This window comes from Neurospora tetrasperma, assembly GCF_000213175.1.
Source record: "Neurospora tetrasperma FGSC 2508 unplaced genomic scaffold NEUTE1scaffold_1, whole genome shotgun sequence".
Classification (NCBI taxonomy): Eukaryota; Fungi; Ascomycota; class Sordariomycetes; order Sordariales; family Sordariaceae; genus Neurospora; species Neurospora tetrasperma.
This window is the reverse complement of record NW_009799099.1, coordinates 3,397,091-3,423,831: the sequence shown is the minus strand read 5'-3', so window position 1 is coordinate 3,423,831 and position 26,741 is coordinate 3,397,091. Positions and strand designations below refer to the sequence as shown.

General features: G+C 50.7%; 10 protein-coding genes across 10 annotated transcripts; 3 read left to right on the top strand and 7 right to left on the bottom strand.

The window, feature by feature from the left end:
* Positions 1 to 1,975: 1,975 nt before the first annotated feature.
* Positions 1,976 to 3,560, bottom strand: NEUTE1DRAFT_76685 (uncharacterized protein; the record flags this gene model as incomplete). The annotated part of the gene is made up of 3 exons (XM_009849862.1): positions 1,976 to 2,242; positions 2,320 to 2,715; positions 2,778 to 3,560. The coding sequence occupies 3 exons, from the start codon at positions 3,396 to 3,398 to the stop codon at positions 1,976 to 1,978; spliced, it is 1,284 nt and encodes a 427-aa protein (XP_009848164.1).
* A 629-nt stretch (positions 3,561 to 4,189) lies between these two features.
* NEUTE1DRAFT_127753 (uncharacterized protein) lies at positions 4,190 to 5,811 on the bottom strand (the record flags this gene model as incomplete). The annotated part of the gene is made up of 3 exons (XM_009849861.1): positions 4,190 to 5,173; positions 5,228 to 5,514; positions 5,581 to 5,811. The coding sequence occupies 3 exons, from the start codon at positions 5,705 to 5,707 to the stop codon at positions 4,190 to 4,192; spliced, it is 1,398 nt and encodes a 465-aa protein (XP_009848163.1).
* Positions 5,812 to 9,461: 3,650 nt separating this feature from the next.
* Positions 9,462 to 11,198, bottom strand: NEUTE1DRAFT_144312 (uncharacterized protein; the record flags this gene model as incomplete). Its single annotated transcript, XM_009849860.1, has 5 exons — positions 9,462 to 10,177; positions 10,325 to 10,531; positions 10,601 to 10,674; positions 10,746 to 10,842; positions 10,925 to 11,198. The coding sequence occupies 5 exons, from the start codon at positions 10,935 to 10,937 to the stop codon at positions 9,783 to 9,785; spliced, it is 786 nt and encodes a 261-aa protein (XP_009848162.1).
* A 705-nt stretch (positions 11,199 to 11,903) lies between these two features.
* On the top strand, positions 11,904 to 12,679 carry NEUTE1DRAFT_76678 (uncharacterized protein; the record flags this gene model as incomplete). The annotated part of the gene is made up of 1 exon (XM_009849859.1): positions 11,904 to 12,679. One exon carries the CDS (start codon positions 11,904 to 11,906, stop codon positions 12,588 to 12,590), a length of 687 nt encoding a protein of 228 aa, XP_009848161.1.
* Positions 12,680 to 12,934: 255 nt separating this feature from the next.
* NEUTE1DRAFT_134990 (uncharacterized protein) lies at positions 12,935 to 14,116 on the bottom strand (the record flags this gene model as incomplete). Its single annotated transcript, XM_009849858.1, has 1 exon — positions 12,935 to 14,116. The coding sequence occupies one exon, from the start codon at positions 14,114 to 14,116 to the stop codon at positions 12,935 to 12,937; it is 1,182 nt and encodes a 393-aa protein (XP_009848160.1).
* A 1,191-nt stretch (positions 14,117 to 15,307) lies between these two features.
* NEUTE1DRAFT_144310 (uncharacterized protein) lies at positions 15,308 to 16,831 on the bottom strand (the record flags this gene model as incomplete). Its single annotated transcript, XM_009849857.1, has 4 exons — positions 15,308 to 15,322; positions 15,396 to 15,477; positions 15,684 to 16,278; positions 16,344 to 16,831. 2 exons carry the CDS (start codon positions 16,779 to 16,781, stop codon positions 15,721 to 15,723), a joined length of 996 nt encoding a protein of 331 aa, XP_009848159.1.
* Positions 16,832 to 17,583: 752 nt separating this feature from the next.
* On the top strand, positions 17,584 to 17,976 carry NEUTE1DRAFT_107566 (uncharacterized protein; the record flags this gene model as incomplete). Its single annotated transcript, XM_009849856.1, has 1 exon — positions 17,584 to 17,976. The coding sequence occupies one exon, from the start codon at positions 17,584 to 17,586 to the stop codon at positions 17,974 to 17,976; it is 393 nt and encodes a 130-aa protein (XP_009848158.1).
* Positions 17,977 to 19,989: 2,013 nt separating this feature from the next.
* NEUTE1DRAFT_120084 (uncharacterized protein) lies at positions 19,990 to 21,770 on the top strand (the record flags this gene model as incomplete). Its single annotated transcript, XM_009849855.1, has 4 exons — positions 19,990 to 20,201; positions 20,255 to 20,737; positions 20,805 to 21,496; positions 21,609 to 21,770. The coding sequence occupies 4 exons, from the start codon at positions 20,057 to 20,059 to the stop codon at positions 21,768 to 21,770; spliced, it is 1,482 nt and encodes a 493-aa protein (XP_009848157.1).
* A 974-nt stretch (positions 21,771 to 22,744) lies between these two features.
* On the bottom strand, positions 22,745 to 24,103 carry NEUTE1DRAFT_98154 (uncharacterized protein; the record flags this gene model as incomplete). Its single annotated transcript, XM_009849854.1, has 3 exons — positions 22,745 to 23,568; positions 23,639 to 23,851; positions 24,010 to 24,103. The coding sequence occupies 3 exons, from the start codon at positions 24,101 to 24,103 to the stop codon at positions 22,745 to 22,747; spliced, it is 1,131 nt and encodes a 376-aa protein (XP_009848156.1).
* A 415-nt stretch (positions 24,104 to 24,518) lies between these two features.
* On the bottom strand, positions 24,519 to 24,955 carry NEUTE1DRAFT_37385 (uncharacterized protein; the record flags this gene model as incomplete). The annotated part of the gene is made up of 2 exons (XM_009848886.1): positions 24,519 to 24,548; positions 24,578 to 24,955. The coding sequence occupies 2 exons, from the start codon at positions 24,953 to 24,955 to the stop codon at positions 24,519 to 24,521; spliced, it is 408 nt and encodes a 135-aa protein (XP_009847188.1).
* Between the last annotated feature and the right edge of the window lie 1,786 nt (positions 24,956 to 26,741).

Sequence of the window (26,741 nt, the reverse complement as noted above, 5' to 3'; positions counted from 1 at the left end):
ACAACCATGCACACGTGGAGATTCATCCCTACGCTTTAATGCTACCTCATTCGGTAGATAGCCAAGATACCCTAGTCCGATATCAGTCCGATTTCACGAGGTGTGTGTTTCCTTGCGGAAATCACAGTCTAACAGTCGGTGTGGAGATGAAGATTTATTACGGACTTCTTGCTTTCCTTCTAAGCCGTGTTGCCAAGCTGTGACCGTGAGAAACTCGTCATCTGTACGCCCTTTGCTTCACCTCAAGGCTGACACCGAGTCTTTGTCAGACTCGCAGTCAACTGAGCAAGACCGTCAAGGAGATGTATCTCGACCCTGACAAAATTGTTGAGACCCAGTTGACCCAGATCGCCCGCTAAGAACGCGTCCAAAGGTCTCAACAATTTGTTCAGGAACGAGGACGCACATCATATCCACTGCCTCTAAATCAGCGTAAGTCAGACTTTTATACCAGAACTCGGAATTGACACAAGTCAAGTTTTGCTTCGCCTCAACTTTGCACAAGGCCACCACTCACAACCGTCACTGACCGAGAAAACAGAGGGCATAAGCTGATAACTCCAAAGAGTTGAATCCTCCCTGCGGCGCTGTGAGTCAACAACAAACCGGCTCAATAATCCATCCGGTTGAAAGAGTGAGTTTTTACATAATTGTCAATGGCAACGATGGGACCACGGGACCTCGAAGACGAACGAAGGATCAAGATGCAGATGATAGTGCTAGCAACGAAATGCGAGAAACCTTTGCGAGTTGCGGCGCTACTGCAGCCCCCTGTAACTCCCCAATGCGTGCCAAGACATGGTCGAAATCCAAAGACGCTAGAAAGAAGGAAGGAAGACCTTGTTATTGTTGTTGTTGTTGTCAACCGGAAGGGCGTGTCTTCATGTTTCCGGGAGTCATCGAGGTGTCCCGGACTCGGGTGTGGAGCAATCAATAGACGGCTCTTTTGAAGGCGCGGGTGGGATTCGGTCGGAAGGGGTTGGGGTTTGATGGAGCTTTGTGCCCGGGGTCCAACCCCAACCGATGTCGGCCCGGGACGCTTATCTTCAATTGAGTTGGCTCTCCGAGATACCTTCCACTTCAGACTTGGATATCAGTCGAGAGATATGATATGTAACCGTATCAACCGGGGATGCTGACAGCAAAACAACAAACTATGCCACCAACAGCACAGCAATTATCGGCGAGGAACTAAATCACAGGGTAATTCTGACTTCTTCAAGTTCAAGATCCACTAATCTCAACGTTAATACTTCCCACCTGGACACGCTGATGGACACTTGACTACCTACGTAACAACAAGCCAAGATAGCAACCGCAGAAACGAGAAGGGGAGTGGTGAAAGTGGGGGCACAAAATATGATAGGATAAAAACCAGGATAGTTTCCTGCAAGGAGACAAGACCATTTTGACAAGCTTGGCATGACCGAGAAGACGGCCCCGGGATAAGCGATTGTACAACATCTGGTCTTTGCTCTTTGCCGAGCCTCCTCCTTTTCTGCTCGGGAGGGGGTTGCTTGAAACTTTCGAGCTCCTCAAGTGCCCAAGTCGCCGGCTTGGGTACGGTTGGAAAGGTGCACTTTGGTGTGGAAGTCCTCAAAAAAAACACCGGGAGTGAGCAAGATGCTGTGCTTCAACTTCCGTCAGCGCAGTAGTTAGGGAGCAACCGGGAAGAATCTTTGAAGAAGCGAAAGAAAGAGTCCGGAGAATATGATTGTCGACCGATTTTCACAGCCGAATATCATAGGCAACATCCACAAAGCAAAGAGGTCTGATGAGCATCCAAAGGGGTTAGGAATATGTGAATCGCTTCATGTACTGTCTATACGTACCCCCAAAAAGCCACAAAAACAACGCCGGCCGATCTGAACCGAGTCTCTATCGGTATATGCAAGTCTAAAGAATCATGTAGCCGACCATGTAGGTGTATTCTCACACCTAGCTACCGCTAGGTGGTTTCGTCAAACCCCCCTCCTCAAAGCGGGCCGCCAAAAGGATCTTCCAGCCCATTCCCATCAACCTTCCTCCTCTTCTTCTCCGGCGCATCGGCTGACAGATCGCCGCCAAAGATAGCAGCATCCTTGGCCCCGTTGCTGGCTGCAGGGCGCTCCTCTGAATCGGCACGTCTGACACCTGCCTCTCGGCGTTGGCGCTGGAGCTCAGACAAATTCCAGCGATCGGGGTCGCGACACTTCGTCAGCTTCTTGCGGACGGGCCGGATTTGGGATTTGAAGATTGCTTCCTGCGAGGTGGGATGATGCGTTAGCTGGTACTGCGATGGCGGTCTAGCGAAGACACAAAGGGAGCAAAGCCACTTACACTAGTCCAATGCGACTTCCTCTCCGGCAGTTCGGTGGACAGCATGTTCCTGCATGCCTCGATAGTGCCCATAACCTTATCTCGGATCCCTGGGCCGACTATGGCTGCGCGCTCATCGTTGGTCGTTATCCCCTTGCTACCACCCTCCTTTCGGCCTATCCCCGGATTCTCCAAACCAGGTAGTGGTGTCACGGCAGGGGTGTTATCGTTGTTGGTAGTGGGCGGGACAAAGTGGAAAGTCTCCTGAATCAGGCGCTCAGCCAGTCCGCGATCGGCAAGGGATAGTGCTGCGAACATGATTTGCGATGGTGTGTAGTGAAAGTAGGCATCGGTCATGAGAGGACTGAAGAGCAGGATCTCGTGAGCACGCTTTTCGGCTGCTATGATGCGTTGTTCCTGTATTAGAGAGAAGATGTTAGCGACAGCCAGTTGGGCAAAGTGATGTCAGCATATCTTACGTCGATGTCCCCGTAACTCCTCAACTCCATCGTCGCTCCCATCAACGCCCTAAACGGGTGTCTGACCTCAAAGTTGAACCTGTTGCCCTGGCAAAGCAAAAACTCGCCAGCGAGAATATCCTGCTTCGTATTGAACTTTTGCTGAAACTCAATAATCCGAGGAAACCTTCCCTCCGCCTTACTTCCCACAAACAACGCTACGAGTATCATCTCCTGTGGTGGGTACGTCATGATGCTATTCGTCAGGAAGAACCTCCTGAAAAAGACCGTTGCTGTCGCCCTGACTTCGTCTGGAACTCCAAGATGGTCCGCCGCGCGCAATAATTCGGATACGTAAAAGGACACAAGTAAGGCCTCTTCTTCAGGTTTGAGGAAATCGGGTAAGGTCGGTGTGCTGTTCTCGGTGGGGTTGGGAGTCCCGTGTCCAGACGGGTCTGGCGTGTTCGCATGGGATGTGTTATTCGAAGTCGGCGGATTCGAGGCTGATGCTAGCATGCGCTCGGCTATTCTTTGACGGGCGATGGCGTTGGTCTTCTCGCGCATGGCAGCAAGCTGGGCGGGCGAGAAGGACCATGCTTGGAACTGCGAGGTTTCGCGGTATCGCGCGTCTTCGGACGCCATACTGGGCGGCTTGTAAGCTCCCACGGAAGTTTATTTCAGAAAGAGTATCGACAATCGAGGTTCGAAGTTGTCGTGGCTTAGCTGGATGTCGTAGGACCGTCTTGGGAGGGCAGATAGCAAGGAGCGGCGTGCAAGTGCTGCTTGGCGGGTGGCAGTTTGCGGATTCCGTAGAGATATTTTTTCCTAGGGGGTTGACGGAATGGTGTCAAGAAATGGGGTGTCTTTGAGCTCAGAATATCTCCAGTTTCCAGCGACAAGAATGAAGGTGATGTGTTGGAAGTCCGAGGGATGGAAGGGCAAGACGATGACGGGAGTGGGACCCGGCCGACCCTCGACGTAGCACCGAGTGGGTCCAGCAAGGTACCGGCAGGCAATGAGGCGTCCGTGCGTTACGACGTGTTTGTTCATCACAGGTAGGTATGTGCCACATCCTCTTCTTTTTCTCCTCACCATTGTCAAACAAATCATCATTGTTATTGATATCAGATACCTCGACTTTTTAATTTCTACTGTTTTTGCATCCCACAGGACGATACTAGGTTCAAACCCCCACGTTTACTCGTTCGATAACCGCTGCACGAAATCGTGGCTCCTGTCCACAAAAATGAAAATGCTAACCATTCATGGCATTACAGCCCAACCCTATTGTATACTTTACGCCAAACGCCTGCCAGTTGCAATGTCAATATTTATGCCTGCCTATACACCCGGACCGATAGTTGGCTCTGCCGTGACGTCTCAACCCAACTTTAAGAATGACTGATGCCATTCAATGCCCGGTCCTGGTACATCTAGTATGTGGATCCGAGATCCCGCCTAGCAGGCACCGGCGGGGGAGGCTTTTTGGAACGGCAAGGAGGCGGTGGAGGAGGAGCCTTACGAACTCCCAAGCCGTTGTTGACCACCGTATTGCTGGTTGTCCTTGTCAAGCTCCCGATACTTGTAGCCGGGCTCGCGCTGCGGGTACACCAGTTGTCTGGACTTCCCGTGTCGCTGGTGTTGTCATCGTCCCGGTCTGCAAATACATTGTCATTCGTCACAATCCGGCTGACGGGACGCAGCTGGCCACGTAGGCTGCTCACGTTGGGTACGTTTTGGTTAACTCCATAGGTTGAACCGGACGGGGTGGTCCCGGATCCAGTACCAGAGATACGACCTCCGATGCGCTCGCGCTCCAAGTTCGTCCCGCCCAGGAAGGAGGCAACAGTATTGGACCTGCCAATGACGGGACGCGGTCCGGCATCGACCTGTTGGTTCTGCGACTGCACAGACAGGGGAGCCCGAGAAACTGCGCTGCGGATAGGCATACGCACGGGCGGTGCCTCGGTCTCAACCTCTTGCTCCTCGTAAACGTTGCGGCTGTTGGTACGGGACAAGCGATCAGTAAAGCTTTGTGCGGTGCTTGGCCTGCTTCTACCGTCACCGCTGGAAGCAGTTGGTCGCCGTTGGAGGCCAGCACCATAGCCGCTCATACCGTTGGAGGAGGAGATAGCACCACCGGCCCAGCTTTGGCGCACCCTTCGCAACTCATCGGCACATCTTTCGTGATATTCGAGCTCGGCGTCAAGGAATTGGGTCAAATCGCGAACGCTATCGACCTCGCTGTCGCGGATATCCTGCATTCTGCGGCTGACATCTTCAGAGGCTTCTTCGTACTTGGCCTTAGCCCCCCGAAGCTCTTCCTCGATACGGAAGTCATCACGACGTGCTTTTTGGATCTTGGTCGCCGTTGCATCGTAGGCCAGACGCCGGCTCTCGAGCTTCTTACGAGCAGCCTAGATTATCTGTTAGCTGTAAGCCAAACTTGACAATGAGCCGTGTGTGCTAACCTGGTACTCCTTCATCATAGCTAGAGACCTCTCGAGAGACTCAAGCCACGTAGTTGTCGCCTCACTGACAAAGGTCTCCTGGATTTGCCCAATCCTCTCATTGGCACGGCCCATCGAGATAAGGCAGCTTCCGAATTCGGAGTCGGGCGCAAAGTCTTCGCCATGTCCGATCATGGTCTTTCCGAGATAATTGGTGGGAATGGACTTGTCCTTGTCTTCGTACGAGTCGCAGCGACGGCCAAGCCACTTGACATAGAGGTTCATAGACTTTTGCAGTCGGTCCATGCCTAGCAGTAAAAGTGTGTCAGATTGTGCCCACGGTCAAAGTATTGGGGTAGAAAGCAAGGGCATACCTTCAAAGCGAAGTGCCATCTCCATCTCCAGCTGCTTGAAGTCCTCAGACATAGTCGTCTTTTGCTCGGCACCCATCTTTTCGCCGGCCCATTGAAAGGCGCGGTCGAACTTTTTGGTGATATTCATGTTGTTTGTGTTGTTGACAAATGCAAGTGAAGCGTTGGGTTAAGTCAATGGACTATCGATTCCTGACAAGAAGGTCGTGGAGTTCGTCGGCTTCTGTGAGATTGCAGTTATGCACGTTCTGTTAGTGCCAGGGACAGTCTGGCAGTAAGAACAGAAAATGGCGGCCGTAGCTCGTAACGAATGACAGCTCCCAAAGAGTGAAGGTCGAGAGATGGATAATTGAGAACAAACGAGCAAAGCAGACGAGATCGGGAGGGGAGGTTAATGATGCGGACGAAGGTGCCAGATATGTATGCAGCAGCCGGTTTGATGGCGAGTGTGAAGAGGAAGGTGGTCTAGTGCCGTGTGTGGGAATCTTATGTGGCAAGAATGTGGATGTTGTCTCAAAGGTAAGGTAGTGTGCTCGTCGAATGGACGTTGATGGATCCGCAGTCGCAAACGTGGTTTTAGACTCGTCTGGGAGGAGTTGCCCCGTTCGTACCTAAGCCCCGTCGTATCACGAACAGAAACAAGGGGAAAGGTTGAAAATAGATGGTAGGATGGAGAGAAAGCATGGATGTCGAGGCACGCCAGTGTCCAATCGAGCAGGAAACCTTGACGGCTCAATGCGTCCTTGCAGCGCGCTAAGGCAGGAGGCGAAACACAGGCAGGCCCATCAGATGGTGTAAAAAGGTCCGGACTCTGGCTGGGTCTACTTTGGTATAAGCGTATCCGGACTTCTTTCCACACCACCTGCTCGTCCATGGCTTCTGCGGGGGAGGCCCAGATTCAATCCAGGCAGTGCAGATGCTCAACAGGGGCATCCTAGGAGCTTGGAACGCGGGGGAAGTGACTTCTTCCCAAGGAACGTCAACTGAACACGAACGAAAGTGGAAGGTAACCGGGCGTCTAGTCTAGATGGAGCTTCCCAACAAGTCAACTCGAGAGTGATTCCCTGCTCGTCTCAAAATTCGTACATCATACCTCTAGAGAGCTATAGTACTTACCAACCCCGAACCACAGAAAGACCAGAGGCATCCTTAGGGCCGGGCTGTCTGAAGACCTGGATATCATATCTGGCTTGGGCATCTTCCAGGCCATTGTTTTCCAAATGCTGTTCGACGACAACACGGAAGCCTCTCACGCGGAAATTCCCCATTTCTAAGACCTGGAAATCATTTTCTCCACAACTGCCTAACATACCAATCAGATCATCGCAATCACACCTGAAATCCCGAGACGGGAATACCAAGCTTCCGGACCTCTGGACCTCTGGAATCTGACCTGGAACAGAGCATTTCCAAGTGGTCTGTACTCGGTGATCGAAATCCATTTCCGAACCAGCATTTCCAGGTCGCCTTTCCAAGCCATCGGACACGCCCTCAAGCCCGAGCTGGCTTGTCAAGTGTCAAACTGTCACAAAGCTGCAAAGTGACGTTTACAGCGATGTGAAGTTCGTCAGCTTTAGAGGATGCTTCGTTGTAAAATTGACGCACGTCCAACGAGACGGGAAGGAGGCTAGTTCTAGCTACTTTGCGTTCCCAAATCACGAAAGGTTGGGGCGATAATAATTCGTCAATCTCTTTTCGTATCCAGTGTATGACTACTAGAATATGCAAAAAAAACTCGATCTCCCCGCCTTGTCTTGTTGTTCGGATGGGATTATATCCTCTCGAGCTGAGTCTACTCCTTGAACTCGTTAGCCAAGCTCACACGAAGCTTAGGTAATGTATGTCAAACAGGTCCAATCTTCATCCGAACAGTCGAACATTATCACGAACGCTTTGGCTCTGAGCAAGCAATGTTGTCAACCGCCAGCTCATCCGCCACAGTGGCAACCAACCCGATTCCGATCCAGCAAGTGCGTCGACTGCACATATGTACAGGGCATGCATGCAGGCAGTCGGATAACACTATGCCAACAACGAAACCCTTTCCTTTTACCAGAGAACTGAACCAGATAGCAAAGGACCAACATCATCACGGTGTTCTAGCCGCCGTGACTGCAAGCCACCCACCACACCACACTGGCCTGAGAAAATGGTATAGCCTGAATGTAGCGAATTCCGTTGAGGCGATCATTGGGGATTACAGGCCAATAAGTTTGATCTACGAAAGAAGTCGACATAAAAATTCCGCAATCGCCGTCGCCGAGACACGCCAGAAGCATCTGGACTTGATACCTGAAGCCACTGGTTGCAAGGATCAACCTCCCATTTACACAATTCTCTCTTTTTGCGCCGGCGGCGATGTACACCTCTGCCGGCATTAAACTTGTTAGCTTGGTACCGCCACCCTACAGTATTCAGGGTTTTAGATGTGGTCAAAACTAACCATTTTTCGTACGAGAATTAGAGTTCTTGCCACTTGCTCATCATCGCGATAACAAGTTTAATGCCGGCAGAGGTGTATGTTAATGTTGTGGAACACGACCGAGAAGCCAGATCCGCCTCCATACAAGAGTTGTACACATCGGAGACCACCCGTCATTGAACCGTTGTTGAAAAGACTGACGATAACTTAACCGCTGCAGACCAAATCGCCAAAACCGGATGTAGGCAGGCTGGGCGGCAGTTTTTAACCTTTCCAGCAGAAGAGAAAAGCCGGCGACGAATAAACCCCTGTAGGTTAGAGTTTAGTTGGTGGAGACCTCTCTTTTGAGGTTGTTTCAGCCCTAAGATCGGGGTCGCCAATCGCGGTCGCTCAGGGGTTAAAGCTCGCTCTCAAGAGGGGCCGCGGCGCATGGTTGATGGGCGAGTGATCGATGACCATGATCCATTTATCGACCGACGACCACAAATTGCCAGTGGCAGATGGAAGAAGGTAAAGATAGTACTGCAGTCCAGACATTTGGCTGGACATTTCCAACCGTCATCTTGCTTCCACCACAGCATGTGCGCGTCTCAAGATGACCATTTGTCAACTGCTAAATCCTCGACGGGATCAAGGTAAATCTTAATGCTGATATCTTATTGATCCCAAGCGAGATTCACCAGTCGCTCGTCAGAACCTCTCGCCTTCCTCTTCGACAGCGTATCAGTTCAATGGCAACCCCTTCGTCACACCGGCAACTTTCAACCTCTCTCCTGTATATCTTTCAAGCACAGCCCATAACACCGGGTCCCTCTCGTTTCAGACATCAGGGGGGACTTTCTGCACACCACCAGGCCTTGCAACTGAAGCTTTCCCTCAAGGTTCGTTGTCCTTCCAATCTTCCATTGCATGAGCATTGCGGAGCCGCGCGTCCGTTCCACTGGGATACTATTCTGGACCCCGGACCCAGTATCTGGAAACAGTACACTACGCACGAGGCGAACCGTGTCCTCCGTATCGACAAGCTAAGCTTACTCACGGACCTCGTTTCAACACCTCGAAATGTTTATATTCGTTAGACCATTGCAAATTACAGATTCCGTCATTGCCGTTCATCCTTTCTTTTTCCACCGTTCGTACACTAGTCTACGTCGCCTTGCAGACTTGAACCATCTGTCAAGCTAGAGGTTTTCCGAGCCAACCGGACCGACAGGGCCAACGAATGAGACTTACACCGGCTTTACACCGCTCTTGCCATGACTCGGATCCCAACAGCGTCTTACACGGTCCATATCTTAGGATTTTGGATGCTCCCGTATGCAATCAATTCTTTGCTGTATACATCGCATAAAGAACTTTTCTGGAAAACACGACTTCGCTCAGTGAGACAAGATGCAACGCTCAGTGACCGCACAAAGTTTGGACTGTGGCGGATGTTGCATTGCGGGGCACATCAGAATCGTTGAAGCAACGTAATGTTCCTTAAAGTATGTGTGGTGCCTGTAACCTTTCTGTCTTTTCTCATTCGAAGTGAACAAGGTCTAAACCCATATCCCTCATACCTTGTACGCCGTATTAAGCAGTAACGAAGGAAAAAAGATAGAAAAAGAAAGGAGTAACGAGGTATATGTCGTCATAAGTGGTTGATGGTGATGTTCTTCCCTCTGTTCCTCAATTCTCCCTAATTCCCCAATTCCAACCTATTACACTTGAGAACCAATCCGCGCGACACATATCATTATGTCGTGCCGTCCATTTTCGCGTCTTCACTGCGCCCTGTTATTTAAACAGTTCCGCTGATACTCAGTTCCCTGATCTCCTGCAACACTTGCTCGACCCTGGTATCTAGCTGACCCTGGGCGTACTGCTCCCGCGTGTCTGGATCGAGGTATTGCTGTACTTGAGCCATGCGACTGTAGGCTTCGGCGCAGAATCGGAGCTGAATCTTGACGAGAGCCTCGAACGATGGGTCGAGGTAAGGGACGCGGAGGTCGATAAGCTGCGGTAGCTCGGTGCACAACTGCTCGTTGAGCTGCTCGTAGGCTGCTTTGGCCATCTCCATTTCCTTCTCGGCGCGTGGGAGCTTCGTCACATCCTTGTCGGGCTTCTCGACCAGTTTCTTGACTTTGGCGCGGAGGGCGTCGTAGTCGAGGAGTTTGTGGCCGCGCTTCTTGATGCCTATTTTTTTGAGTTTATGGCGGTCAGTTTATATACGGACAGCAGGGGCGTTGTCGAGAAAGAAAAGGGAAGGAGTATGTTTCGGGAGCGGAAGAGCAATCGATTGATTGCTAGGGAGATGAAGAGGTGGAGACGGCCGAGACCTACATTCGTTAACGTCGGGGAAATAAGCACAGAATCTGGTAATGGGATCTAGGACTGTTGTCCTATATGGTCCGTCCAAGGCCTTGATCGTTTCGGCGTCCAAGTCTTCCACTGCTTGCTTGTAACTCCGGCTGACTCCATCTTTAGCACCAGCTTCACCGTAGAAAGCGTCAATAGTTTCGGCGATGCGCATCTGTGAGGCCGTCATTGCTGTCCCGGGACATTGACGTTAGCTTACAAGACTCGTTTGCCAAAGCGACGGGTGGGTGTCTGTCATACCTCGTAGTGAATCAAGATAACCCTTGGCCTCTTTTTGTAGTCGTAGGGATGCCGCCTCCATAGTCTTGAATCGTCTGGATGTCAAAGACGCTTAGCCCAAGTCCCTCTCTTTCCCATGTTGTATCTAAACCGAAAACAATCATACCTCTCCTCAACCTCATAGTCGCGATCGTTGGTCTTCTCGACATGACCCGTCTTCATCATCACCTGGGTCGTTGCCCGGTTGACATTCTTCTTGAAGCCTGTAAGACACAAACGGAAGAGGCGGAACCCGTTAGCTTTGTCGCATTAGGGGATATAGGCTATGGCGGGATTTGTGCGTACCGGCCCACGACATGATGGCTGAGTTATTCTCGTCGCTTGGTGTCTGACGTCGGTGACTCGTGTATGTATATGCGGGGGATCGACTGATTAATAGTTCCGTTCAATCGCCATAAATATTCGGAAGGTGATCGCCTGGTTGATGATTCGTCGCAAATTAATTCGTCGCTCGATAGGATAGGATTAGGATATTATTAAGTCAGTTCGTATGTTGGCCGGATAAGTGGCTCGGAGAATAAGTCGATGTCGGTGTTGTTGACGTTTAGAGCAGATTGGCGATGTTTGGCAAGCTTGGAGAGCAGTTGTTGCGGGATCCTTGCCAGTTGCGATGCCCGGACATAGACGAACGAAAGGGGTGACGACGTGGGATGTGGCTGTGCTTACCGCTGCCTGCCAGGAAGACACAATCTTGGAATGTGATTGGGCACAATCTTGGACGACGTCAGCGGGGTCAACCTGCCAAGCCACAAATGCCTTGGCTACATAATCCCACCGGGCCGCGAGCAGACCGTGACAGGTGCAAAAACGAAGTTCGACGGCTTCCATTTTCCCAGAATGATCTCCATCGATCGGATCTGTCTCCATGCCCGTCTCGGAGGCCTGGGCCATTAGTGTAGACATCGGATCGTCAACTCATGTCAGGTTTCTCACAGCAGCTGGTCGAGACACATTGCTGCTGCTAAGAAAGGACAGTGCTGAAGCTGTGATACCGGACATTGCGGCAGGTCATCTTTGCCGTTGACTCATCCCGGCGTAGGTTCTGTGTAGGTATGTAAAGCTTCGCATGAAAGAGAGTAAAAGGGCGTACGTCCCGGGTTCAGCTTCTGTCTCTCATTCATTTTCCTTCCTTTGAGCTTGGCTTGCAATTATCAATCTTCCCCATACACTTGGCCAGAACCAAAACCTGTTTCTGAACAGCCAACTGGCATCACCAATTGATACAAAACAAATCAGTTACCAAGCACGGCACTAAGACGGTGAAATGGCCCAGAAGAAAACCATCCGACAGCAACCCTCAGACACAGCCTCAAAAGAAGTAACCTCCAACCCCGAAATTTACGCTGAGAACATGGCATCTCTCAGACGTTTTCTCGTCGTCAGTCTCGGCAACCCGGGAGAGTATCGCGATACTTTTCACTCAGCCGGCCATCTGGTGCTCGAATCCTTTCAGAAAAAGCTTCCTGAAGACCTCGGACAGCCGTCTTTCACCTCGGAACGCTATGGAAAGAAAGCCGTCCGTGCTTCCGCCGGATCAAAGTACACTCTTTTACAAAGCCCTACGCTCATGAACATCACCGGGCCGTGGCTCGCTCGGGCGTACAAGGATTACCTGGTCGACCATGGCCTAAGCCCCGAAGAAGTTGGACTCGTGCTGGTCCACGATGACTTGGAGGAAGAGTTGGGTGTCGTCAAGGTCCGACAGTGGAAGGCTAGCCATAGAGGCCACAACGGCATCAAGAGCGTGCTGGCCAGTTTGCCGCCGATACCCGATGCTAAGTGGGCGCGCGTATCAATAGGCATTGGTCGGCCGGATGATAGGGACAGGACCACTGTGTCCGACTTTGTCCTCAGCAAGATCCCAAGGCACGCCAAGGGGATATTGCAAGATAAGGGGGGAAGCGGGCTGTGGGAGGCACTCGGCAAGTTAGAGATAAAATGGAACAAATGAGGTTGTGGACAGTGGAGAGCGAGTACGACAGAGCTGGGCCGGTGTTGCGCCAGTGAGCTAAGATAAACTATGATACCCCATTTTCAACCATTATCTTTTCCACTGATATATAAATGCTGACTTCCGTCCGATGACAAGCATCTGCCGCGTAATGCACACCGTGAACAATTTGCCTAATGAGACGACATATCCCATCTGTCTCACCAGATGTACTAACATCCACACTCTCTAGTAACAAAGAAAAAACATGCGAACCTTCTTCAACTCAAAGCCAGTCAAGCCCAATGCTTTTGTTCCCGATACCGACAGTATCTTCACCACCATTTAACCTCACCTCAAGCACCCTACTCGTCCTTCCCGTAAATGGCCCCCGGCAAGAAAAGCGGCACCTCCATCGGCAACTCCTCATGCGGCCTAAACGAATCAATGTTTTCCGATATATGTCCCCCATCCCCCTTCTTCACCGGCCGTCTCGTAAAGAAAATCAGCATATCCCTCGTCGCCTCCTTCGTCTCATCAACCGGCAACACGGGACTCAACGAGTGTTTATTCTCCGTATCCACCAACAAGAGCGTATCCAAAAAGTGTCTATGCTGCACTCTACTCCTCAAGTTCTGCGGTTTGATCTCCGTATACTTGGCCCCCGTCTCCTCGTTCATATCATGCATGAACGTCACCGCGCTGTTAGCCGCCAGATCCATGTTTTTCGATCCAAGGTACGTAGTCATGGTGTGATCCACCCCATCGGTATGCACGCCCTCCAGCGCCGGCTCGCCCAGGATGGAGGGGGTGGTGACGGTGCGCAAGTTAAAGAGCGTGCACACCCACTTATCGGACGAGTAATCCAGTCTCGGCCGATGGGTGGTCTGTACTCCATGGCAGATCATCCCCTTGAAGACTAACAAGGCCTGGAAAGCAGTGTTGAGCTGCAGTTCGTCTTGGACTTCATCAAAAACGCGGATCTGCCCCGAATCATGCCGCTTGAAGTCCTCTTCAACCGACAACGCAAAGGGTTGGAACTCGAGCCGTCGCACGGAACGAGTGGAGAAGTCGAAGCAGAAACGGCCGTTGCGCGAGCGCCGGAAGGGTAAGGTCGGGTCAGAGTAGAGGTTGTTAGAGACGCGCTGGAGGGCGTCCAAGTCGGCGCGGGTGGCGCCGAGGCCAAGGAGGAGGGGGACCATGTCGGAACCTTCGACAAAGATGGAGCGGTTGGTGATGTACTTGGAGCGGAGCTTCATGATTTCGGCAACCGCGGTGTAGTAGGAGGGATTGAAGACACGTTTGGTCACGTCCAGCCGGGGACGGATGCCCTTCAAATTGGTGGTGGGTGGCCCCGACCAGGCTGGAGGAAGGCTGGCGAAGGGGTCGGTTGGGTTGAGGGATCGAGCGGTTTCGACAGAGGCTCGAGAGTGGGGAGTTTCATGGTAGAGTCTATGGGGTTGGAGGCGGGTGATGGCGGCTGGGATGGGGCGGAGAGATCTGGTGCTGGCTCGTGGGAGCTGTTTCACGACTATCGAGGTCAACATCGTGAGTAACTGAAATGTTCCGACGCTGGCTGGAAAAGATGGAGAAGACTGCCGGCTTGATTTGGAAAACTCGAGGTAGCGTGATGGGTAGATATGTACAAAGCTCATTCCTCGATGACTTGACGACGTTGGCGACAAAACTCTTCACCTCAGCGATAGCCGGAGACCGGAATACCTCTATCTTTCTATGGATGACTGTGACGGATCTCATAATGCGTCAACTACTCAAATGCCATTACACGACTACAAGCCGAAGTCTTGCTCAGGCTTCAAGTCTTACTGTGCAGGTCATCCTTGACGATGGCGCCATATGTATTTTCTTAGTGTCTGAGCACGTTGTTGAGGCGTGAGAAAAGATTTTCAGAGCGGGCGGTACTCAAAGTAGACAGGAAAGCGAAGCTATCCTCGGGTCTACTCAGAGTATCTCACAATAGCCTCATCTTAGGACCCGGTGTTAGTTGGGCCTCACCACGTGCCGGATCGGAGTGCTCAGACTTGTACTCTCATGCAGCCATGCCCCTGACCTATTTCCTTCTTTGAACTTTCATGTGGTATACACGGTAAATGCAACACCGCTATTCCTGAAAAATGATTCTTTTGTACTACTCCTCTCCACGAGTAGTAAGACAACCAGGGGTTCAAGTCAGACGGCTAGTATGTCGGGGCGGTATGCGAAGGACGGAACTTGTGCTGCATATAGTGGCAACGACTCGACTCCTGAGTTCGAGCAGTCACGACGGGAATGCTACGACTGAAGGATTTCTACCGGTAGTTGGTAAGTTGGACGCCAGTATGCCTCATTTATGAATTTAGGCCCTGCTGGACATCACGTTTCGAGGATCATTCAATGGTGATTTGAGAATTATGGGGGTCAAAGAAGTGATTGAACGATTTGAGGTTTCCCAAACAAGAGGAGGTGCTTATCACATTTAAACGGTCATTCAACACCTCGAAGATAACCGAGTAGCTTACGGACATACCGTGTAAGTGTCCAGGGGCTAGCAGCCTCAGCCCGATGGCTTACTGTCGAGTATCGTCAGATTCTATGGGCCGAGCGCCGATGACGGATCACCACGCAAGGTTTGAAGTCAAATCACTCTCAAGGCAAATGATTCACGGCAAAATTACTGTTGCTATTCCATTCCCATTGAAGAAAAACTACGCTCATGTCAATCAGTTCGCCGTTGCTCGGATAAGTGGTCGTCCCTGCTTCTTCTCTGTCTGCTTAGAGGAAACGTGAAAGAGAAATTGGTCCAAAAAGGTGATGGGGTGGACGAACTTCATTAGTAAATCATCTTGTTTGTCAGTCGACTTTCTCTTCGACAGTAAAGTAACTCCGGAGAAACAGCGACTCCCTCAAACTGATGTGGGGGGCTGTTAGTGATGGGGCGCTAACTTTAGGGTTTTCATTTTGCACGCGTAGCTGTTAGTGTGGTAATAGCACATATTCGTCGGCTCCGCACACATCCCAAACATCCAGCTTTCGAACATTCGAGGCAATGTTTATATACTTCGGAGGAACCTGCAGAGTCCATATCTATACCATCAATGTAGGGCTATAACTCACCCATAAATTGACCGAGTTCCGCACCCAGCTTGCTGCTTCACTTCTGATCAACCTTCATTTTCCCCAACCCTTGCTTGATCTTCTCGCCCGCCATCTCAATTTCATACTCGATATCCGGCTGCGCCTCCGCATAAAGCCAATTCTTCTCCCCCGCCATGCGAAAGTTGAACAAGGCCATCTCGTCCGGAACAAACTTCTTCTTTAGCTCCGGATTCCCCGCACAAGCAGCCTCCACGCGAAGCTGGATCTCACAGCTCCTATCGAGCAATCCAAACAGGAAACTAGCCTCATCGACCGTTGATCCGACGGTCAACAGCCCGTGGTTCAACAATATAGCGGCCTTGGAGTGTTTGCCCAAGACGGAGGCGATGCGCTGCCCCTCCTCGGCTGCGGTGACGATGCCGCTGTAGGAAGAGTCAACGGCGATGGAGTTGTACAGGTCACAGATATCCTGGTGCAGCATGTCAAGAGGCTTGCCAAAGGCGGACCATGCGCGGCCAGCGATGGTGTGGGCGTGACAGATGGAGTGGACGTCTGGGCGGGCTTTGTGGATTTGCGAGTGGATGTGGTAGCCGGGTGCGTTTACGGGGCGGGTCTGGCGAAGATGTTAGACAGCGATGGATAGGGCAGACTCGCAAACAGCTTGTCTCAGCGGCGTACCCGATTCCCTCCAACAATCTTCCCGGTATTAATCTCCAAGCAAACCATATCGCTGGCATTCATCAGCCCAAAATGTTTCCCGATCGGATTCATCCAGATGCAATCGGGATACTCCGGGTCACGGACGCTGATGTGACCGGAGATGCCCTCGGTGTATCCCATGCGCGCCCAATTGCGAAACACGGCGGCCATGTGCAGGAGGATGTGTTCACGGTGTTCTTGCTGGGTGGGGAAGGTCGGGATACCCGTCAACGGGTTGGGACCCATGCTGAGTTCATGGAGCTGGCACTCCAGTGCCGCTGGCTCGTCCGGCTCGGAACGGGGTGCCGTCGCCTGAGATGGATGGGGGATGAAGTTCCCGGCGGCCTTAACGGCGGCCGGCTGCGGAGGGAGAATGGGACTTTTCACCTCTTCGAGCATAGTATATGAAGACGCCATTTCGTAAGCGGATCAAGCAAGAGGCTGATTTGTGATACGCTGTATTTGCGAGAGGCAGGATTGGAATGGAAACGAAGTCCAAGGTAACGACTGGGGTCCTGGTATAAAGCAGAAACAAAACTGATGGCTTAGGTGGTCCTTACAAAGGACACTGTTATCGTCGCTTGCACACTTCCTTTGCTGCCATACATGCGTACATATGTATGTCACCTGCAGGGTTCACCAGCTTACACAGTAATCTACACGACCTACGGTACTCAGATTGGCGAACAATGTGCCTCCGTGGGGGTGACCTGTCCTTTATCCTTGATCCGGAGAGTCAGCAAACCACATTTGCAATCGGAGACAGTGCAGGACTGATACTCTGCCACACCGGATACGATATTCGTCAACCAAAAAAAAACCATCTGGTATTTGAGGTATCAGACAGCCATGAATGTGGATAAGGAGGTGAGCTCGATGTTCAGGAGGAAGCTGAGGGGGGTTGAGTGCTGAAGTTTAGGGACCTTTTGGGGCGAGAACCCTGCTGGCTGCTGAGCAGTGAGTGTTACGTAATTGAAATACACTGTCGGTTCGGGCCGCTTGGGTAGGAAGGCGCCTAGGGCTAACGAGAACTCTGCAGGCCAACGAAGCGCGTCTATCTCTTCCTCGCGATTTCAGCCTAATTCATCTTCCATCAACGAAATCCTTCTCTGTCAGGATTCTACGAATTACCACGTCCCCAGCATCTACGGCGAATAGCTGTTTTGGCTCATCGTAATCGATCGGAGTGACTATTTCGACCTTGCTTACGGTTGTCACTATGCGCCCTACATCGCCAGCTCGTTTCGCTCCCCCTTTGCGGGCTCCTACCGTCTGCCCTCGACCACTGTTCCTCCGCGCCGCAACAGCAGTGAGGACAAGTACGACAAAAGCGCAGCATGCTTCTCGATTGTTTTCCTGTCAGACCGCACGCTCGGGTCTCGTACAAAACTCGGGAGCGAAGCCAAAGATCCCCTACGCCGCCTTCAGTTTCGAGCATCTTGGAATCAGCAACAAATGGAACAAGTACATTATGGTCTTCTTCATTACCATGGGCACCATCGAGACCTATCTTTGGTACAAATACCTTCCTGCTTGGTGGGAGGCTCACAGCAACACTGCCACTGAATTCGAGAAGCAACGTGACGGTCCTCAGTCCCACACCGCCAACTGATGCAACACAACGTACCGAGGTCACCACGTTCATTTCGAGCCTCATGCAGACGCGCTACGGCGATGTTCCGCCCCATATGGGTACCACAACCTTGTATTGGTCCTTCTAAACTCGGCTTGCTGCCCCAAGAAGGCAATCAAAACGAAGCGCTAAGATCAAGCGCATCTCGAACACATTGTCATCTCAACTGCATCATCTACCGCCTCTCAAACTTCACCACTACACCGCTATCACCTTCATTTTGAAAGAAGACGGTTCAAGGGCGTGGAGAAACGTCGCAGTCATCACCATCAATATCGCCATCACAGACTTACCTGTCATTAGCGTCATTACGCATGGACTTTGTTACCTCTCGTTCGTCCTCCCCAGCTTGAAGCCCGACATCTTGCGTTTGACGAGCAACAATGAGGCAGTTATGCCATGGCTTTTGCCCACATATCCAACAGAGGTTTGTCATCTTTTACCACAAAGACTCAAGTCGGATATATACCCCACATTGTGCTGCCAATTATACCTGGTGAAGGATTTGTCTGCTGACGCCTCAACAGGGCATGCAGCCCAGCAAACCAAGTAACTGGCCAAAATAGCAAAAAGATAAATCCAACTTGAATGAGACTTGGCAGAACTCTACCGATCTTACGGGGCGTCAACAAAGTCTCTGCGTCCAGATCAGCTTATACCAAGAATGGATCAGAATCTCGCACGCGGCCAAGAGTCTCTCTGGCACAAGGTTGGAAAGGGTTCTCTGTTCCATTTACACTGTTTCTTGATCGAAAAGATGCCCCGGCCCCATGACCATCTCTTACTCCCGCCGTCGCTTAAACTTCCGATTATGGACGGAGTTATTCCGGAATTCTGATGAGAATCCATACCCCAGACAAGCTTTTGAAGGCTGGCTCTCTCCTTTGCGACACCTTACATCGAGAGCAGATCACCCAGATGTGTGTGGTGGCAATGAATGGGTGAGGCTGTATGGGATGAGCAGGGACAAGGGCTGAGGCATCTTCCCATTGCATTCGTTGGGTAAAGAAACCGAAATGCAGCATCCGCAATCCCAGATCACTCCATCGAGATGGCCTCTCTCAGTTTCCCACGTAAGCACAGGGTTTACCGTTGAACACTCTATTCACGTTCCCTGTGCACTCCATGCACCTGGTAACATTTTCTAACGTTTGGTCATTTCGCAATGTCGAGGTCTTTTGCGTTGTCAGGCACATCCAATCAAGTCACTTGATGGATGAGGGGGGGTAACGCTGTGGATTTTGTAATTCGCTTTACCTTCTTTCTAAATTTCCACCTTCCTCATACCTTCTAGCCCAGTACTGGTCCTTTCCGGGCCATGGGACTCAAATCGTTCTGTGGCTGTTTCGAGACTGTATAGCTCGAAGGTTCCATCACTGTCCGTAGTCTATACTACATCACGGGACTCACCACCGGTCCTCACTCAGTGGTGAACATGGCTGCTGGAACATGAGTTTCGCGCCATAAACGTACCGCAACTGCTCAGTCATAAGGATGCTCTTTCGAGGAAGGCTACATTTCATGCGGATGTTTCTAGCCCGCTCTTAGCGACTATATGAAGCATCTTGACAACTGGATTGGCTCATAATCTTAGCATGATCCACAAAGCATCTCTGTTGTAAGTAGAAGCGGTTCTTTGTGTCGTTGCCTACGTGCTCAGGGCACTGACTTAGTGCCGCTACACAACAGCTCCCCGTACTGAGATACCACGCGGCCTTAAGGACCCCCGCCTATCTTCTACACCTTAGACTTGGATACTTCCGTTTCGAGCTACACCGCGGTTCCTGTTACCTGGACGTGAGATGTGCAGGTGCACAAACCTCACGAACTTGAAGGTACACCACAATGCCTTCCAGATTAGGTACTTAACTCCGGGGATCACAAGGTCTTTCAAGACTGCGAAAGTACGGTATTTCTGCCTGGCTTTCACCGTAGGGCTGATGACAGGCAATTATTCAAGTACTTACACGTTGGCACTTGCAAACACCCTTCAGCAGTTGCGAGACCTGTCTTGGAATAGTTGCCAACACAGTCAACAGACAGAAGCTCATATCGAATCATGTCTTCATCGAAGCCTTCCGCTCATCCTTACTCCTTGCCCGATCTCACTAAAACCAAGCTTTCCATGGAGGATGACTGGACTAAGGTGAAGGACCGGAAAGAAAAGAAGCGCATTCAGAACCGTGTTGCACAGCGGACATACCGTACGTCTTACGCCCATATTTGATCAGTAGCAGTCGCTAATCCGTGACCGAAGGTCATCGTATGAAAGCACGTCTAGGGGAATTACAGCAAAAACTCGAATATCATGAGAGAAACAAGGGAACATCGACGTATGGTGATGCTCCTGGTGTTGGCGACAGTGAGAACACAAGCAGGAGCCCGTCTGTACAGCTTTCGACTCCAACATATACCACAGACGACAGCCCATCTCCGAGGGCTAACGAACTGATGGTGTTTGATGACATTCACTTGCCCAACTATCACAGTCCGCACGTCTTTCATACCGATACCAGTCAACTATTTAACCTATCGCCCGTTACAACACCATTAACTTCACAACCACCGCGAGTGTTCACTGTAGAGCAGTCGAACATCACGGATAGTGGGTACAATTCGGCTGTCGTACATGAATATTTGCGCCTCCAAATGCAACCATTCGACACACAGCATCGTGCAGCTGATGGCCAAGCGAACAACTATGCTCTTGGTGTCTCTACACATGGCAACGATTCATTCTGTAAGTTCATTACAAAACATATGGAACGTTTTTTGTTATCGTGCAGTCCACTAATTGGAAGTTCCAGTAGTTCACGATAGCCCTGATATTGACCCGTTGCTGTTTTCTTCCGAGAGACACGGTACAATGACTGTAGGATATACAGAAGAAGGTGAAAGCAAGGTCCTGAACTGGAAAGCTCAGCCACCACCATTAGCAACGTCCAACCCAGGCCAGGCGGTAGCTCTCACCTCTTCTGTTGCCCCGGACCTGCCCGAAACGAAAGAGACGCGGACTTCCAACCGTACCGCCTGTAGTACTACACCGGCAGAAGTCAACCAAAAAGCTCCCAGACAACAACAACAACATCAACCAGCATCATTACCCACCAAACGACCTACGTTGGATGAACGCATGGAAAGCGTTATGGAACGGGTTGAAACAGAAGGCTTCGACAACTTCGACTCCCTCGCCACTCTCTACTACAAAGCCAAGTTCGGGGACTCCTCCTCACTTGCAGTCGAGCAGCGACTCAGCCGTAACCGGCGTCTGCCCAAGCTGTTTGCCGACGTTTTCTCAGCCGCTCAAGAGTGGGGTGCACGCGAACAACGACCGCTGTTCGATGAGGTCCTCAGAATGTCGGAGGGTATGCTGATAGGCGAGGCGAGGGGTGTTCACAGTACGCTTCACGCGAGCATCGGTGGGCTGGCCAGGTCGGCCAAAGACCACGAAACTGGCAAGAGTGCTGTTCCGGGTTTGAAGAGACTGATGGAGGATAATGTGAGTTCAGTCATTTATTCACTTCCTGTTTTTGCATCATCATCATCATCATCAAAACTTTACGAGTTTGAAACCATGAATCTATCTGCCAGCGCTAACAGATTTCACCCAGTTATCGAATCTCTGGGCCTTGGTGACGGCATTAGCGACAGAGAACAGAGCAGTACGGCAGCGAGATCGCTCAAATACAGTGCTGGCGACAATTCTGGTCTTGCAGTGCTCTGGCCAGCTACCCAAACAGAGTCTCATGGCTTTATTGGATGCTTGTCTTTGAGAGAGCTTCCAAATTGGGAGTCTTTCGGGCTTGATGATGGTTGGAAAGTGGAACAAGTGACTCGATTGGATGGCATCTAGAGGATTGAAAGCATAAAGGACACCGGAGGGAAGTCAAAAGACGTGTGCATCACCACGGCATTCGAAATGAAAGAAATTTCTAGCATTACAGTCTCATCATGATCAAGATCAATGGTCTTCATATCATAAATGGAAATATTCGAGCAATACATACCTACAATTACAAGGGAAGTTCATTTCAACATGTGTTCATGCTCTGTTTGGTCGAGATTGGTTCGAGGTCAGGGCAGCAAATCTAGGCACGCTATATTGGTCTGTGTAAGGCATCGTGCTAGCAGATCGCAAGCTACTGTTAGCGAGTCAGTACTTGGGCCGCCTGAAATGCATGACTCCGGGACGTAGTCTGGTAGGGCTATTAGCACTAACACTCGCTAGCACTAACAGAAACAGTGTCTTTTCTACCCTTCATCTTCACAACATTACTGTTTTCAGGTCACCAGTATCAATGAAATGGAAATGATTGTTGAGACAATGCACAGCTAGAATTATCCCTTAGCGTATACGGAAATGAAAGTAACCGAAACGCTTGGTGAACCATAACTACAACTATCACGTTGATTTCGAGCGTCGCTATCCTTCCAGGCTTCGGTGCGAATGTCCGTCCCATAACCGACCCGGACTTGAGAAGCAAAACTCCTACTCTGAACCAGAAAAGATCACACTTGGTTTGTCTCTTCTCAACTGCTGGTTGACTGGTCGCGCATCTCTGTCTGGGGCTGTCTGGTAAACCGTGTGAAAATTCGGATGTGGTTTGCGTGTGTGGCTATCATGGGCTAGCCAGCTGGTTCCCATCCATTGATCTGCGTGGGAAACCTAGTCTAATCCGTGACATGTTAGTGTACGCTTTGAAATATCATATCAACCTCTCAAGATCTTGGAGTGGCTTACGTTGTTTTAGGACGTATCCTTGGAATCTCCCTTGTCACCAGTATCAGAATCTGTTTCTAATGTGAGAGATCCGAACATGTCGAGTAAATTGTCATTAGGCGTGGCGCTGTTGTTGGAGTCCAGAGACAAGCGATTGGGCGGCCGCTGGGTGACGCTTTTGTAAAATTTCAGAATTGTTTTAGAGTCAAGCCATTCCTGAATGTCGCTTCTGCTGTAGTGGCCAGTTTTGTCCTCTGCTAAACCTGGAAGTTTATACCTGTTAACGCTATGTTTCTCATAGATATGGTCTCTGACGAAATCATCTGCCCAGGGCCCTTTGACAAAGGCATTCCAGTAGACGTTGAATCCCTTTTTGGCATAAGCCTGCATCTCGTCGTCAAGGGCCAGCTGAAAGGTGCTCGGAGAAATTATCAGCCTGTCCAAAGTCAAATTTTGAGCGGTAATGACACGATACAAGACTAACTCGTGCGAATGGCTGAAGACCAAAGATAGTAGAGAGAAGTGGGAGCCATCGCTCGGCTTGTTGCTCGGTACGACTGTGTCGATAACAAACTTCATGGCCTTTTCGCGCTCCACCTCCTTCCATACTGTGGGTTTTATGATTTGATCCAAAGCTCTGATCAATTGATCTGGCCCACTACCTACAGTGACCGCGAATGCCAGCGCAATGGCGAGGATTTTGGCGACATAATTACTGAGCCCGCTGGCTTCAGCAAGCTTGTTCCATTTGTTCCTGGCTTCGCAGGCGCTCATGTTCATGAGTTCGTGGGTGAAAATCAAGCCCAGTTGGCTAGGTAGAAGGCTGCCTGTAGCAGATGACATCGTGAAATCTGCAAGAGACACTGGTTAGGATTTGGTGAAAACAGTCCTAAGGTGACCTAAAGCCATAGGAATTTATACCGTTGATGATTGCTTGATCTTGTTCTGAGTAGTGAATCACGAGGCCGGCAAGATAGGCTGATGGGTTAACAGGATTCTCGTCACGTTGTTGGATTAATATTGGAGGTTGGGAAGTCGAGATCCAAAGTAAAAAGTCGACTAAAGCACTGAATTTGAAGTCCGTAAGCTTAAAGGTTGGATTTAGATGTGTCGTCCAACAACGGTGTTTTTTTTCTTTTTTTTTTCTTTTGGAACAGGCCGTAGAAAGTTGAGGCGTTGCATGTTATGCATGGGGTATGAAGCGCTCCGAGAAGGGAGCTCTTACTTCACGGGCTGGAAGTCAAATGACTGAATAAAGGAAGGACACTCAGTAACAGAGTCCCAGAGCTGACCATATTCACCTTCCTCCCACAGCCAGCTCAGTGCACCTTCCCAGAGGCCATTTCGGTTTACGATCATGCCACAGACTGGTGACAAAATAGACATAATGGTCCGGTCCTGTCTATATGACTGGGTCACTCATTCCAAAGAAAACGGGTTTGTTTGGTAACTGTGTGGACCAGGGGAGGTACAACGAGCGACATGGACTGGATCATGTCTTGAACCCACCATGTGCATCTACAGGTACCATGAGCAACCACAAACATCAGGATCCCTATCTCCGTACCTGTTCAAGACTTTGGATCCCACGTCAACCACACATACTTTCCCTTTTCAACATACGAAGTGAATTTCAAGTCCATCGGCTTCGCATCCACATCTGGCGGTCCCCCTTGCACGCTCGCCATTAAGCCATACAGTCCATACCGCAGACACTCGACTCCGGGAACGCCGTTCGGGAATGGCCAGATCTACCAACCATCGTCAGCTGTCAACTCTACAACTCCCAACGTCGCATCAATCAGACATCGCAAGGCAGGAAGGCAAGTGACTAAGAGAAAAGAAAGAACGTAGACTCACCCCAAAACTATACCCGTCCAGCCCCTTCTCACAAACAAACGTAGTTCCCGACATCTCGCACGGCCCGGCCTCTTTGCTAGTCAGAGTGAACTGCGTGGCTCCTATCGAGTCTCCATCCTTGCGCACGGCGATGAAGGTGCCGCAGAGGTTCTCGTCGGTTGTCCAGCGCCCGGAAGCCGTGAGGCAGCCGAGGTCGTCGTGGCTGCTTCCGTCCCAGAGGGTACGGATCTGGCCGGTGCCGGAGAAGCTCTTAAGGGTGAGGATGTTAGAGTGGGAAAGGACGGAGGTGGAGGCGGCGGTGAAATCAAGAGGGGCTGCGGTGGAGAGGGTGAGGACAAGGGCGAGGAAGGTAAAGGTTGTTTGTATGAGTTGGACCATTTTGGGTTGATGTTGCAGTAAATATAGGTTGCTGTTATTGAATAAATGATTGGCAAGTGTCACCCTCAAGTATAGTTGTTTGTGGAACTGTCCCAAGAAGATGGTTCGTGGTATGTGCGCACGGAAGATGGGGTAGAGGAGTTTTGGAGAAAGAGATCTGGCGGATCTAAGGCAGGGAAAGGGAAGGTACAGGTGGTAGCAAGTTAATGAAATTCCCGTCGTAGCAGTGAGCTGGGCCGTCCCGATTTGGCTATCGCGGAGGGTAGTTGATGTCCCGTTTTGAAACACAAAGATGGAATTCGAGACCGTGGTCCCGGGGGGCGTAGTTGCCAAGTATTTAAGTCTGAAGGAAGCAGCCATCATAGACCCCGTCTCCTTCATTGGAAGGGTTGCCATCTTGTTGTTGTAATAGGGTAAAGCCGTGGGGAGAAGTCTCAGAAGCATGAAAGTCTCCTCCATGGGAACTGCCTACCTACCCATTCAGGGAGGGTTGATGTCGTTGGTTCCCCCAAAGAGCCTCAGAAGTGGATCAGGCCATCAGATGCGAGATGTCAATGGCTCGTGTGATGGTGGAAGGAACACATCGGATGCCAATGAACTGAAGGTGTGACGGAGTGGTCCTGACAATTTCCATTGCCCCTGTGCATCAATTGGTAAGAGTTGAATCATCATCCAACAGTGCACCGCGTAGAAAACTGGCAAGTATACCAACCTCCAATCCAAGGAAGTATCTACGTGAATAAGCAGGTACACTTCTCCAGACGGCAAGTTCTGCCGGGATTGGAAGGTTCCAGGTTGAGGGTTGAAACGCATGCGGTTGGCACAACTTCAAATGGAAAGTTTACCGTGGGGAAAACTGGGAAGGGTGAGTGGTGTGCTGAAGTCCTGGAGAGGCACAGCCAATGGATGCGTCCAACCGTGTGGCGTTCCGTACCTACCTCTAGGCTTACACTCGCGGTGCCTATGGCTCCGCATTCTTCATTGCCGTTTGAGGTATTGCCAGAAGCTAGATGACGGACATGGCTGGTCAAAGATGGTGTGAGGTGAGACATAAGGAAACAGCCAAACAGGACGGGTTGCATTGATTGAGAGGGTCACGACCATCCTTCCAATATTTCTTGCCGTGTGTCCAATAAAGAGGGGTTTTAGCGTCGAGGAAGAACGTGAGTGGCCTCTGGGCTTATTCCCGGAGACCTGGATGTTTCTAAGCAGCACGTGTGACGAGCGGGCTTTGTAGAGTTGTTTAAAATGCTGACCTTGGGAGGATCCTTTGACGGTGATGGTCAGATAAGCTCAACTACCGCTCGGTCTTGGCATCTGTGAGGCCGGTAGATCGTCAACCATGAACCAAAGAATGAAATGGTTTGGTTCTTACTTGTTGAGGAGGGGGGTCAGGTTGACAGAAGCGGGGGTTTTACGTGAGGATGACAAAGGGATTAGAAGGTAAGTAATGGGTCATAGCCGAGAATGTGTTCAGCGACACGACGCGATGCTGTTCTTTGCTCTAACAGACACTCAACCTATGAACGGTATTCTAAGAAAAGAGTGATGATTGGAATGAGGAGTTACAACATGGACTACCTGTGTTTGGGGTAGTTCTTTCACGTCCCCAATACAACCAGACGTATCGATATCACCTTCCTTGTCAGAGCGATTCACGCCCATTGCTCCAAATGTAGAGTGAGATGAACAACCCAGAAGGGAGAAGGTATCATAATTTTGTGATAAGGTTCACTCACTCATAGATATGTATCCACCACCCAGCGGTATCAGGAGAGAACGGAAA